The sequence below is a fragment of the Musca autumnalis genome, unplaced genomic scaffold, assembly GCF_047663935.1.
Source record: "Musca autumnalis isolate F117 unplaced genomic scaffold, ASM4766393v1 scaffold_4, whole genome shotgun sequence".
NCBI classification, from domain to species: domain Eukaryota; kingdom Metazoa; phylum Arthropoda; class Insecta; order Diptera; family Muscidae; genus Musca; species Musca autumnalis.
Genome location: NW_027411977.1, coordinates 132,242,322 through 132,254,814, shown reverse-complemented (window position 1 = coordinate 132,254,814; position 12,493 = coordinate 132,242,322). Strand labels below are relative to the sequence as shown.

The following is a 12,493-nucleotide window of genomic DNA, read 5'->3' as shown; positions in this document are numbered from 1 at the left end:
GAAACGGCAGAAAGGCAAAACTCACGGGGAGTTGACATTCACAATTGCCCTGTATATTTTTTAATTTTTTTTAATATGCAAAGTACGAGTTCTAGCGGTAATTAGGAATAAGTAAAACTAGCGATATACTTGTTAAACACCTAACTAAAATTATTCCGAATGAACATAAACATACAATTTTTAAATTCGTTACAAACTTAAATAGCTCCTATTACTTTATACACAAAAATTACGTTTGCCTACTAATTTAAAAAAAAATTGCTTACACCAGTCCTCACATTTTGAAGAAAATGTGCTTATTAGTACAACACCACACAACGCTTGACTCCATTTACTTAAAAAATCCATAAATCATGCTTTTGGTAATCTAATTCAAAAACCGTGAATTCAATGCGAATAAGCATTTTGTATGGCAAAACATAATTACAGCCCTCAAAAGTATGCTATAATAATTTTGTGTAACTAATTTCGTATTTCGATATTTCTTCCATCATTTTTTGCAGTTCCCACGTCGTTTGGAATATGGAAAGCGTGGGAATGGGAAATTTTGCTCCCATGGGATTGTCCAATTAGGGCTGTTTTATTCCTTTTTGCCATTTAATGATCTTTTCGAACGATATTTGTTCACTTTTTACGATTTTCCAACAAATTGCACAAATTCTTCAGTGTAAATTAGCAATTTTCACATATCCATTTAAAGCAGCATTTATTTGTATGGATATTTTAAGTGGGTTTTTGATAACAGACATTTTTCTTGTAAGAAATGTTTATTTAATTAAAATTGTATTTATTATTTATACAAAAATTAAGAATTTAATGATGGCAAAATTATTTCTACATTAAAAAACGGTATGGTAACACAAATTATAGTTTCAAGGGTTCACAAGTTGCGACATTATTTTCAATGTTCCGTCTTCTGGTTCATGGCAGCTCCCTGTGTGAACATTCATAATCGTATGATAGTCCATATTTATATTAGGCAATTTTCCTTGCGGCAATTGTCAGTTTGAAGAATAGAGAGGTGAGGCATATGGTAACCCTTTGCCCCTCAACGCCCTCTCCTACCCACAAACTGACAATTGCCGCAAGGAAAATTGCCTAATGTAAATATGGACATAGAAAATTCTACTTACGCGTTTATCTTTAAAATTTTATCAATATACCCACATATTCCAATATATTCGTTAATGCTATTAAAAATATGAAATAAAAATCGACATGTATTAAAACAATTATCATATAGCACAAATGATTTAAAAATGTTGTTTTTTTTCTTTTATTTCTTTCATAATATGTATTTCTTGACAGAATTGTTACGTTTTGGAAAAGAAGTTCATGGAAATTCTTTAAGATCTAAATAATGAAATATTTTTTGTTGAGTTTACAAAGAAATTTGTAAATTGTTAAAGGATTTTAAAAATATATGTACATACATAAGTGTAAGCGTGTGTTTTAAAAGTCTGAATATCAAATACAGTGGTTTTCACTTAGCCGCATTAGTTTTAGGTGCCAAATTTCATTTTTTTTTTTTGCGTAGAACAAATATGCGGCTTTATATCAAATTTGAGTTAACTGCATTTTTGGCTTACGTGCACAAAAATGTCTGCAAATTTTCAATGTGCAGGTAAACGAAAACTACTGTAGTATAATGTACATAATATCGCTGAAAATTTTAGAAGGATATATATATTTTTTTGTTTAAATAAATGTTATATGCTTAAACGTACATTGTAAGTGTTTAGTATGTCGGTTCAGTACTTTACGAGAAATTATTGTTCTAACTTTGCTTTTTTAACTGAAATACAAGATACATTACACTGTTGTTCGTCTACGTCATTGTCTTCTATGGACCCCTCCTCCGTTGCTGATGGACCAGTGTCTGCGATATTACCATCATCGTCATCACAGCGCCTTTTAATGGCTTTCTTATCAATTTCATCATTAGATTTATTGTGTTGAGTACACGAGGCCGAGGAAGTTCCAGTTTCAGTTGGCAATGTGGTTGTAGTAGTTGTAGCTGCAACAGTAGGATCTACTGTGATGACAGCATCGGTGTCACACAATGGCGGTGTGGTTTTGGCAGTATCTGGCGAGGCACCACCATTTATATGTCGTATATTCGCCGATATTTCACGATTTTTGGCATCCACATCTTCTAAGCGTTTCTTCAATTCAACGATTTGCACATTAAGTTCAGCAACAGAACTTAATGCTTGTTGTAAACGTTTATATTGCAAATTTTGTATTTGCTGCATACGATGCATCTACAAAATAAGTTGTTTAAATAATTTGAATAATTTATTTGCCATTTTTATAGAATGTAGTTTTTTTATTATATCGGTTCAATTAAAACTCAAAACTAGTTGACAGTTTTATTAAGAATCTAGCAATTTTTACATAATTCGGCGGGATGCCTACATAGTGTAAGGATGATCTTTAAAATATATATTTTATTTTCAACCACAAAATAATAACTACAGTGTGTGTGATATGGATGTGATATCCGATGGAATTGCAATTTCGAAAGGTTGTTCTAGGTATGTGCCCATTTGTGCCGATTTTTTTTCGATATTCGAAAAAATGTCTGAGATATTCGACAAAATTTTTTTTTCAAAAAAATTTTGACAGAATTGCAATTTTCGAATTTCGAAAAAATTGAAGTTGTGCTGAATTGTGCTCAGTTTGTGTCGCAAAAAATTACTGTCATTTCTGTAATAATGCAAATATGCGGATCATCTTTTTTGTGCTGAGTTGGATTCGGCGAGCAAAATTTTTCGTTCATACATTACAAATTTCCATCCCTACTCGTTAAAATAGCAAAATAATGTTTTTCAACGAAAAATCACTGTAAATCAGCACAAAAAAGATCATCTCGATATTTGCATTTTTCCAAAATTACAGTGATTTTTCGTTGAAAATTATTTGCGATTTTAACGAGTAACGAGTAGAATTGAAAAATTCTTTTTTTGCGGAAATGATAAGGTTTTTTCATTTTCAGCGAGTAACGAGTAAAGTTGGAAATTTGCAATGTATGGACGAAAAATTGTGCTCGGTGAATCCAACGCAGCACAAAAACGATGATCCGGATATTTGCATTATTACAGAAAGTAAAGTAATTTTTCATACAAAAACGGGTTTTTCGAAATTGCCATATCTTGAATACGGTTCGAGATATTGAAAAAATTTAAACGGCACAAGTTGGCCCAATTGAGTAGAATTGAGCACAACTTTTGTTTTTTCGAATTTCGAAAATTGCAATTCTGTCATGTATTCGAAAATATCGGTTGTTTTGAAAATGGTACGAGATATCGAAAAAAATTTGTGCGGCACAAATGATCACAAATTGAGCACAATGCAGCACAACTTAACTTTTTCGAAATTCGAAAATTGCAATTCTGTCGAAATTTTTTCGAAAAAAATCTTTTGTCGCAAACGGGCACAATTCAGCACAGCTCAGCTTTTTTCGAAATTCATAAATTGCAATTCCATCGGATACCACATGTGATATGGAGGTATTAGCTCTGTTCCTTTACGTGCAAAAATCTTCAAGTTTTACCACTTTTTACTCGAAAAGCGTTCCTCTACATCAGACACCATACAATTCATATGAGTGCAGTTTACATCTTAGACTAGTTTTGCCGGTTTTACCACTTTCAAAAGAAAAGGAACAGACCAATTATTTATAAGTATACAGCAGAATTTTATGCAACCCCTATTTTTGGTCCGATTAATGTCAAATTTTGGGGCTGGGCATATTTTTGGCTTCTGATTAAATTGCAATCGAAACATATCACGTATGCAAAAATATGCAAAATTTTTGCATATGCTAAATTTATCCATTTTACATATGCTTTGTTCCAGAACCTGCAAGAAGCTACTATTTTTTACTACGATAGCATTTTTTCCTTTATGTTATCGGAAAAAATCATGGTAGAATAAGAAAAGGTAGCAGCAATACACAGCTGACTAAACTGGGTTGTAACGTTAGTGTCAAATTTCATATGACATTTTATACATTTATTTCTATTTCGATGTACATTAGGGACATATATTTTTTGAGAAAAAAAATATATCATTCGGAAAAAACCATTTCTCAGAATGACTTCTTCATATCAATGATATGTCACCTCCTCCAAGTTCGAACGATAAGCCGCGCAGTAAATCCCCGCTTGTAGAGGCGGTACAACGTTTGTTAATATGTGAGGTATTTTTTAAATTCCAATAATTTATAGACATTTCCTTGTTCTGTTTACAAATACAACTGGCAGTAACGTTACAAACAAAAACAAATTCCTTTGTGGTTGTTGTTCGAGTTGTATTTGTTATTTATTTACTTTACCTTGTATTTGTTCTACCATGGGAAAAATCATGGTAGAACAAATACAAGGTAAAGTTAATACTACAACAAATACAACTCGAACAACAACCACAAAGGAATTTGTTTTTGTTTGTAACGTTACTGCCAGTTGTATTTGTAAACAAAACAAGGAAATGTCTATAAATTATTGGAATTTAAAAAACTAATAATTTTTCACATTTGGTTGAATATTTTGGAAAACATGAATGAAAATTCGTTACATTTTCAATTTTAATGCTTCCACATCATTCCACTAAATGCATAAATTCTCGCAGAAAGTAGAATTCTAGCAGAAAAGTTTGGGGTCGCTGGAAATTCATAGAAAAAGGAGAAGCTGTTTCAATGTTTTGTTTTAGAAATCAAAGAAGCACATGTTTATTAGGGCTTTATTTTTTTAAATTTTAACAAAATACCTCACATATTAACAAACGTTTTATCGCCTCTACAAGCGGGGATTTACTGCGCGGCTTATCGTTCGAACTTGGAGGAGGTTACATATCATTGATATGAAGAAGTCTTTCTGGGAAATGGTTTTTTCCGAATGATATATTTTTTTCTCAAAAAATATATGTCCCTAATGTACATCGAATTAGAAATAAACGTATAAAATGTCATATGAAATTTGACACTAACGTTACAACCCAGTTCAGTCAGCTGTGTATTGCTGCTACCTTTTCTTATTCTACCATGGGGAAAAATAGTAAAAATTAGTAGATTCTTGCAGTACGGGAACAAACCAATATTTTCGTATGCACAAGTATTTCAATAATATCTTCAAAAATGTTTAAATTTACATTTTTTCTGTTTAAAATTCTCTTCAGACAAGTCAATAAAATAGGGAAATGTATAACCACAGCCACGACCTTCAAAATACCGAAAATCGGGAGGTATTGTTCTATGGGGGCTATATGAAAGCCTGGACCTATACCGCAAATTTCAAGTGGAAAGCTTTTTTATACCCCCAACGAAGACTAAATACCAAATATCAGTCATTTCGGTGGGATATTGAGGCCGCAACCTTCAAAGTACCGAAAATCGGGAGGTACCGTTCTATGGGGGCTATATGAAAGCCTGGGGCTGGATTTCGTATCTATGAAAATTTGAAATTAAAAATATTTCATTTATAATTTTTTTCATTTGACAGTTTTTTCTTTATAAGTCCCAATTTACATTGGGCGAGTTTACTTGCGGCAATTTTCATTTTGTAGGAGAGAGAGGTGAGGCATATGGTAACCCTTTGCCTCTCAGCACCCTCTCTCACCTACAAACTGACAATTGCCGCAAGTAAACTCGCCTAATGTAAATTGGGACAAACAGTTTTCATTTCACATTTTCATAGAAACAGATTTGAGCCCCTGGATCTATACCGACAAATTTCAAGTGGAAAGTTTAGTTGAATAACTTCTATTCCACACTTCGGCATTGAATTCTTTATCGACCTGAGAATCACAAATAAGTTAAGTTGTTGTAATGAGTTCGAGGCTTGTTTCTTCATTATGAATATCTCCTCTCATCCAGCGATTTTCATACGCATTTTTACCATCTGACAGAAGTTTTTGCAGTACAGAAAGCCCTAGAACTATCACCCAATGATTACACATGCAAGTAACTTGCAGACAGTTGTGTATACATATTATAGTCGAAATATCATTTTTTTTTAATTTTTAGTCAAAACTTGCATGTGTAAACGTTCGGAAAAAATTTGAAGTTACTTTCAAAGCACTTACATTAATTACTGACAACGAAATTTTATCGGCAGTGAGGTTGTTAGTTGGTGTGACAGTGAATATGAGTAAGTGTATTGGTATTTTTCGAACAGTCATTTGCATGCATAATATAGCGGTTAAGTCCTGTAGGGTACCATGGCGCTGCAATGTAGAGTACAATCAGACAGTTGATTAATTAACAAGACGACGCTTCCAGTCCTTTGACCTGACCTTCGAATGGTGGACTGTGTCAAGCCACCGCTTTGCTTCTTCCTCAATGAAGTTGGTAAGATCTACGCATAGAAAATCTTACGTATTTGCAAGACGTACCTAGTTGCAAAGTATAGAAGTCAATCTGTCCGAAAATCTCAGGGCGTAGAATGTTTCCCACCTCATACTACGCCAGTCAGAATCGCTGTAGGGGTCATTACTGGTAATTGCAGAATTAGATCTAGAACAAGTGGGAAGACAACAACATTGATCGCCGACATAACCAGGGGGGAGGTTCCAATATGGACTCTATCGGTCCACTCCTTCGGGTACCTCCCACACAAAATTTCGGAAAAGCGCAGTTTAGGACCTCCTCTCGAATGTCTTTGATTTTTGTTGTAAAAACTTCTATGGTACCATGTGTAGTGGCTGGAGCGCATGATAACTCTCGAACGGATCACCCGATTCCGAGCAAAATTTGGCCTTCGTAATATTTTGTCCAAATTTAGTTTAACTTCGAAAATGGTCCATATCGGTCTTCTCCTTAAGGAACTTCCCGCACAAAAATTCAATATTTTTGTTTAAACGCAGGTTAGGATATTTTGGAAGATCCTTTCGAAATTTATACCGAAACTACTCATGTTTTTCGCAAGTCAATACATACTGACGTAGTAGTCCAAAAGATGTAAATTATACGGTGACCAACTGAAATGACAGGTTGGCGTGATGGCTTTTCCAAAATTTTACCTCCAACGCAGCATTTCAGAGTTTTAATTCAAATTTTTGTCGTCTTGTTCATACGCCCAAAAAAGACCACTCCAAAAACAGAAAACACTCAAAATACATAATTTTTAAGGAAAAGGATCTTGGGTATGTTGCCGCTTTTCGATCTGTCCGTAGATCAACTCACACAGGCTGAGGGTATATTTGTGTCGGCAAAAGCGACTCATACTTTTTTACTTGTTTTTTGAAGGATTCGATTTTGAACTGACCAGGAAAAATTAGTTCAATATAAATACACATTAAGTTTTAGTCGAATTTGGACGAAGCTGTGATGTTAGATTATGAAACGTATAAATATGTAACGAAATATTTTAGAAACAAGTATAAAATAGAAGATGTAAAACTTGTATGTATGTAAAAGCGTATGACGATTGTGATACTAAAAACTGGTACAAATGTTCCTTTAATTTCGAATAAATAAATATATACATATGTATATAATTTGTATGTATGTATCAAACTTAGAAAATAAAAATGTAAACCAATTTCTTAAATTGCCGTTTTTTTGCAACAAAAATTTTCATTTTACTAAAAAAATCAAAAAGAGATATTTTAGTTATAACGCTGTCGTAGAACTGAAAGCATGATATCACACCGCTATCAGCTGACCTACCAGTTTCCATTAAAATGTTTCCATAAATTGTCAAAATTACACAAGCCTACAATATAGTATATTATCGACTCTATTAATTTATATTTAAATGTTAGGTTATGCGAAGCACGTGTTGTTATAGATATTTTGTTTTTGAAACCCAGTTCTTAGATTATCTGTATGCTTTTCAATAATAATAACTTTTTTGAAAACCTGCATAAAATTTATGTTGCTCAAAGTTCATGTTTTCAACGTTTTAATTTTACTGCTAACATCTGTAGGGCTGTGTTGCTAATGACATTTATATAAGATTAGGGATGCCAATACTAGATATTTTTTTGTAATGTTACATATCAATCAAAGCATTTAAATGTTTTTATAATATAGTAAGTATGAGCTTTATATCAAAATACATACATTAGATACGGACTGTATATCTATGTCAAATATACAAGCCAACTCATTGCTTGAAATATTGTTTACTATCATATAGCTGTATACCGTATAATTAAAGATTGCAATTATGATGGTAAAAAGATGTGAGTACATACTCGTATTGTTGCTAATGGTACTACCTGCGATTATATTACAAATATGTCCACATAAAAATTAAAAAAAAAACTTTGCAAACAATTTGTGTAATACCATTCAGATTAAAAACAACTCTTTATTACAATATTTTCTATAAATACTTTTTAATAAAATGTAGGTCTTGATTTAATTTTTTGTTGTTGTAGTGTAGCAGGAGCTCCAATTAATTTATATGGACACATTTAAGTACTGTTGTTATCTAATGTTTTGTCAAAATGTTCATATTTTTCTTTTCATTTCGTGGTATTAAAGTCTTGCCTTTTAATACACGGTTAACAGGAGCTCCATTTATTATTTCGATGTTTTTATTATTTCCAGATTTGGTTGAAGATAGGACATATTTCAAATAGCTCCTATATAAGAGTTTTTCCATTGGGCATTAAAGCCAATATTTTAAATATATCAAATAGGATTGTTTGGGAATGAACAACCCGAAGGAGTACCATATTTTGAAAAACGTTTTCCCAATATCGTTAGTCTATCGGATATAACAAATCGCACGAACCTCCCATTGGGAACAAACCTCTACGTATCAAAGTGCTGACCGTTTTTACTTTTTTGGTTGATTGATATGATTTGGGAGCTGCTTCTTTCCGTCGAGATCGAACCAAAATGGTCAACACCAATTGTTGAAAAGTTTAACATGGCTGAAATACTCTAAAAATGAAAGCCATCATTACGCCGAGAGGTTTGGCCACCGTTGAAAATGATGTTTTGCTGTAGACTCGAACTCATGTCACAAAACAAATTATTCCTGTAAAAAAATAACCCCTAAGGAACTCCTATAATTATAACCGCTTAAAAGCCTACAAACTTAATATTGCGTTTAAAAAATGGTCTGTGGTAGGAGAAAATAGTGTAATAGAATGCTCTAAAACAAATTTGTAATAATAGTAATTTATAAATAACGTTGTAATGTTACTCCAGATACCCTAATATGTATGTATTTCTTAACGGCTTGCCTAAACAGGTGCCTATGTGTGTGATTGTATGGCTGACAATACGGAAGTCGGCCTATTCCAGAAATTAGAAAAGTGTAAACTGTTTTGAATGGGAATTGCATTTATATATGCCACTTTTATAAATGCAGGGTTTGTTTTTCATCTTTGTTTGATTTTAATGAAGATACGGACCTTGCGTATTTGGGTAATACGGCCGTTCAACAGAACGTATTTTGGTGAGTACGTTATAGTACGTTTATATATAACCGGATTTAACAAACCCACTGGGTTTCAAAAGTTAATTCCTTTGCGTATACGTCAAATAAATCCTCATTAAGAAGGTTAATAGGCTGTTTATATTATAGGTTTTTGTCGGGTGACCCTTCCTTATGGGGATTTCTTTGACGTACATGCAATGGAATTGACATTTAAAACCGAGTGGGTTTGTTAAATCCGGTTATGTATAAACGTACTATAACCCTGCAAAAGGCTATAATATAAACATGGTCTAAGTATTTTGTTATATGCCTTCGTCAATTTAAATAAAGGGTTCAGTAAATTAATAAATTCTGGTACTTCTAATTTGGAAACCCTAAATCACTCGAAGAGTTGATATTAATAACACATGTCTACAAGAAATATTTTTCAAACGAGAAACTAATGGGATTTTTCAAGGGAACATAAATAATGTGAGAAAAATAAATTAAAATTGAATTGAAATCTAAAAATATCCTTCATACAACTGGAGTTTTTGTCGATTACAAATAAATCGATGTCTAAATGATATGGATATTTCCGAAGCCTATGGAATCATTATAAACAGTATGTATGTAGGCTACTGTATTATGACGTTTGAATTGACAAAAGTACGCGCAACAGTTGATAGCAATATTGAAAACAAAAACATTCGCGCTCAAAATACATTTGGCTAGTGTAAAATTATTCATTTTATGCAACAGGAAACTGGTAAGTACTATTTTCGGTATCCTCAATTCATACGTTCGTAATCACGACGAATGCCTTTAAAATATTTAAGATCTAAAGTACATTTAAATTTCATAAAAGTGAAATTTCACACATAGTCATAAAGTACTTGGCTTCTCATTTCAACTACTGTCTGCATCCTAAAATTCGCCACTACATAAACTTTCAACTGCATCATGCCTTACTAAACATCGGAAGGCCCTTTTAGACGATCAATTGTCAACGTATCCTACAGGACTGCTAAAACAAATTTAAATGCATATACAAAGGCAAAATTACCTTAACCACACCCTTTTTATAATCGCCTTCAAGTTTTTTGCAATACATCAGTGCTGAACGAGCCTCTGGACAATCCCCGGGAGGATGTGTTGCTGCATAATATGCTGATGATGTAGAGGGTGACTGATGATCGACACTACTTCCAGCACCACTGTTACCGGATGCTGCGGTCTTTAATGTACTTCCTAAACGATGAGTGAGAGGTTCCAAAATATATTCATTACTACCATAGATGTAAGGTGTTACAAACGGCGGGGATGATGCTCCCATACCACTGAACGAAATATTACCCAGACCAGTATTGCTGGGAGTCAAACGTCTGATTTCTGGACAGCACATTTTACTACTACTACTTCCGCTATTGCTGTTATCCGCAAACGTTTTCTTCAATTGATGCACAATTTTTTCATCGAAATGTTCTATAGCCATGGATGAAATATCTCGTAATTCTTGCAGAACCTCATGGGGTCTCAATGGCTTATTGCTTTTGGCTATCAAACGCAATATACGAATTATTTCATCGAGAACTTTTCCAGGAATAAAGCAGCACAAATTCAAGTCCATGTATTTGGAATAGGTCATTGAGAGCATCGAAATGCGCGTCTCTATGGAAGTAAGGATGTCTGCATGACGGGCCAGGCAGTGATTTCTAAACGCAGCAACAATAATTTATATATACACATAGAAATGACCTTGTCTACAATTTATTTACGGGAAGCATCTTACCGTCGCTCCGATTCTCTGCGGGGCAGAAGAGCTTTAATTCGTTTAAAGTTTATCGAATGTTGTTTTATGACTTTATTAAATCCTCCGTTTAATACCTGTTGGCAGATGTGGTCAAAACGTCGACAAACCTAAAGAAAAACAAAACAAAATAAATAATAGTGGTGTAGTGGTAGATTCATTTGAAGTACACACGCCACAATATTATGTGTTTGTTTACATCAAAAACAATGGGAAATAGTAGCAACTTACTAATCTTTTCTTTGAAACTTCATCGTAACTTAAATACTCAAATATTTCCATTAATACCACATTGGGTAAGTCCAGGATGTTGAGTGGACTCTTTCCACACATTTTTGTGATGGAAAATTAATGTTTTCCAAAGATTTAATATAAACAATACTTTCGATTCGTCTTTAGTTCTAGAATGATGTTAGTGTTTTCAAACGATATTTTTTAACGAAGACAAAGAAGCTGAAATTTGCAAGCTGAACGAAAAATGTTGATTAGTGACGACATTAACGTAATGCAACGTAGATGGAAAACAGCTGATTGGGCGTACAATGCGCAATTGTTAAAATTATAGGCACGCGTAACGTGAATTCTTTATGGCCCCGGCACATAGAGTCCGTTATGCGTTAAAAACAACAACCACATGAAAAATGTGTAAAGACCTGGGTACATAAGCTGCCTCGCCTGGTTGCCTTGCTTTCCTACTTCATTTCCGACATAATAAAAATAAAAAAATACAGAAGGCCGAGCAAATTTCTGACTGGGTTGCCCTTTTCTTTTTTTATTCTTTTATCAGAAGCAAGCAAGGTAAGCAGGCGAGGCAGCTTATGTACCCATGCATTTAGATCTATATTATAAATATTACCAATTTTCACACAAAAATGTTGGTCTATTTAAACTAGAGTTGGGCAATCTCGTTCAATTAATAGATACCCCAGCAAAAAAGTTTAGAAGTAGTGCAATGCAGAGTTATGATTTCAATACATCTTTCGACGCAGTCCACTCGGAGTTATGAAAATGCACTGCGCTCGATACATTTTGGAAGCACTCGCTTAAAGATCCCTAGCCAAGCAAGCCAATTTTTTTATCCCTACAGTCGCAGTCTTTTTTTCTGAACACAAGAAAGAGTGTTAAAATTCTAAGAATTTGTTTTATAAAAAATAAAGAAATACAAAGTAAAGTTATGAACATTGCTGTAATGCACGAGATGCAAATTGTTTTTGAAGTGGAGTTGGAGTTTTTTGGAAATCTAAACTGAAGTGGGAGGAAAAATGAAAAACCATTTGGATGATGAAGCAATATCAGTTGCGGTGTC

At 33.5% G+C, this 12,493-nt stretch overlaps 1 protein-coding gene across 3 annotated transcripts; it reads right to left on the bottom strand.

Annotated features, from left to right (window-relative positions):
- Positions 1-1,221: 1,221 nt before the first annotated feature.
- On the bottom strand, positions 1,222-11,677 carry pall (F-box protein pallbearer). Of its 3 annotated transcripts, none has more exons than XM_073981085.1 (5): positions 11,419-11,660; positions 11,170-11,297; positions 10,734-11,092; positions 10,444-10,628; positions 1,222-2,264 (listed from the first exon to the last, which is right to left on the bottom strand). In XM_073981085.1, the coding sequence occupies exons 1-5, from the start codon at positions 11,518-11,520 to the stop codon at positions 1,770-1,772; spliced, it is 1,269 nt and encodes a 422-aa protein (XP_073837186.1). In that variant the 5' UTR covers positions 11,521-11,660; the 3' UTR covers positions 1,222-1,769. The 3 variants fall into 3 exon arrangements, with proteins under 3 accessions (XP_073837186.1, XP_073837185.1, XP_073837184.1); XM_073981084.1 differs by having other exon boundaries at positions 10,716-11,092; positions 11,419-11,624; XM_073981083.1 differs by having other exon boundaries at positions 10,444-11,092; positions 11,419-11,677.
- Positions 11,678-12,493: the final 816 nt, after the last annotated feature.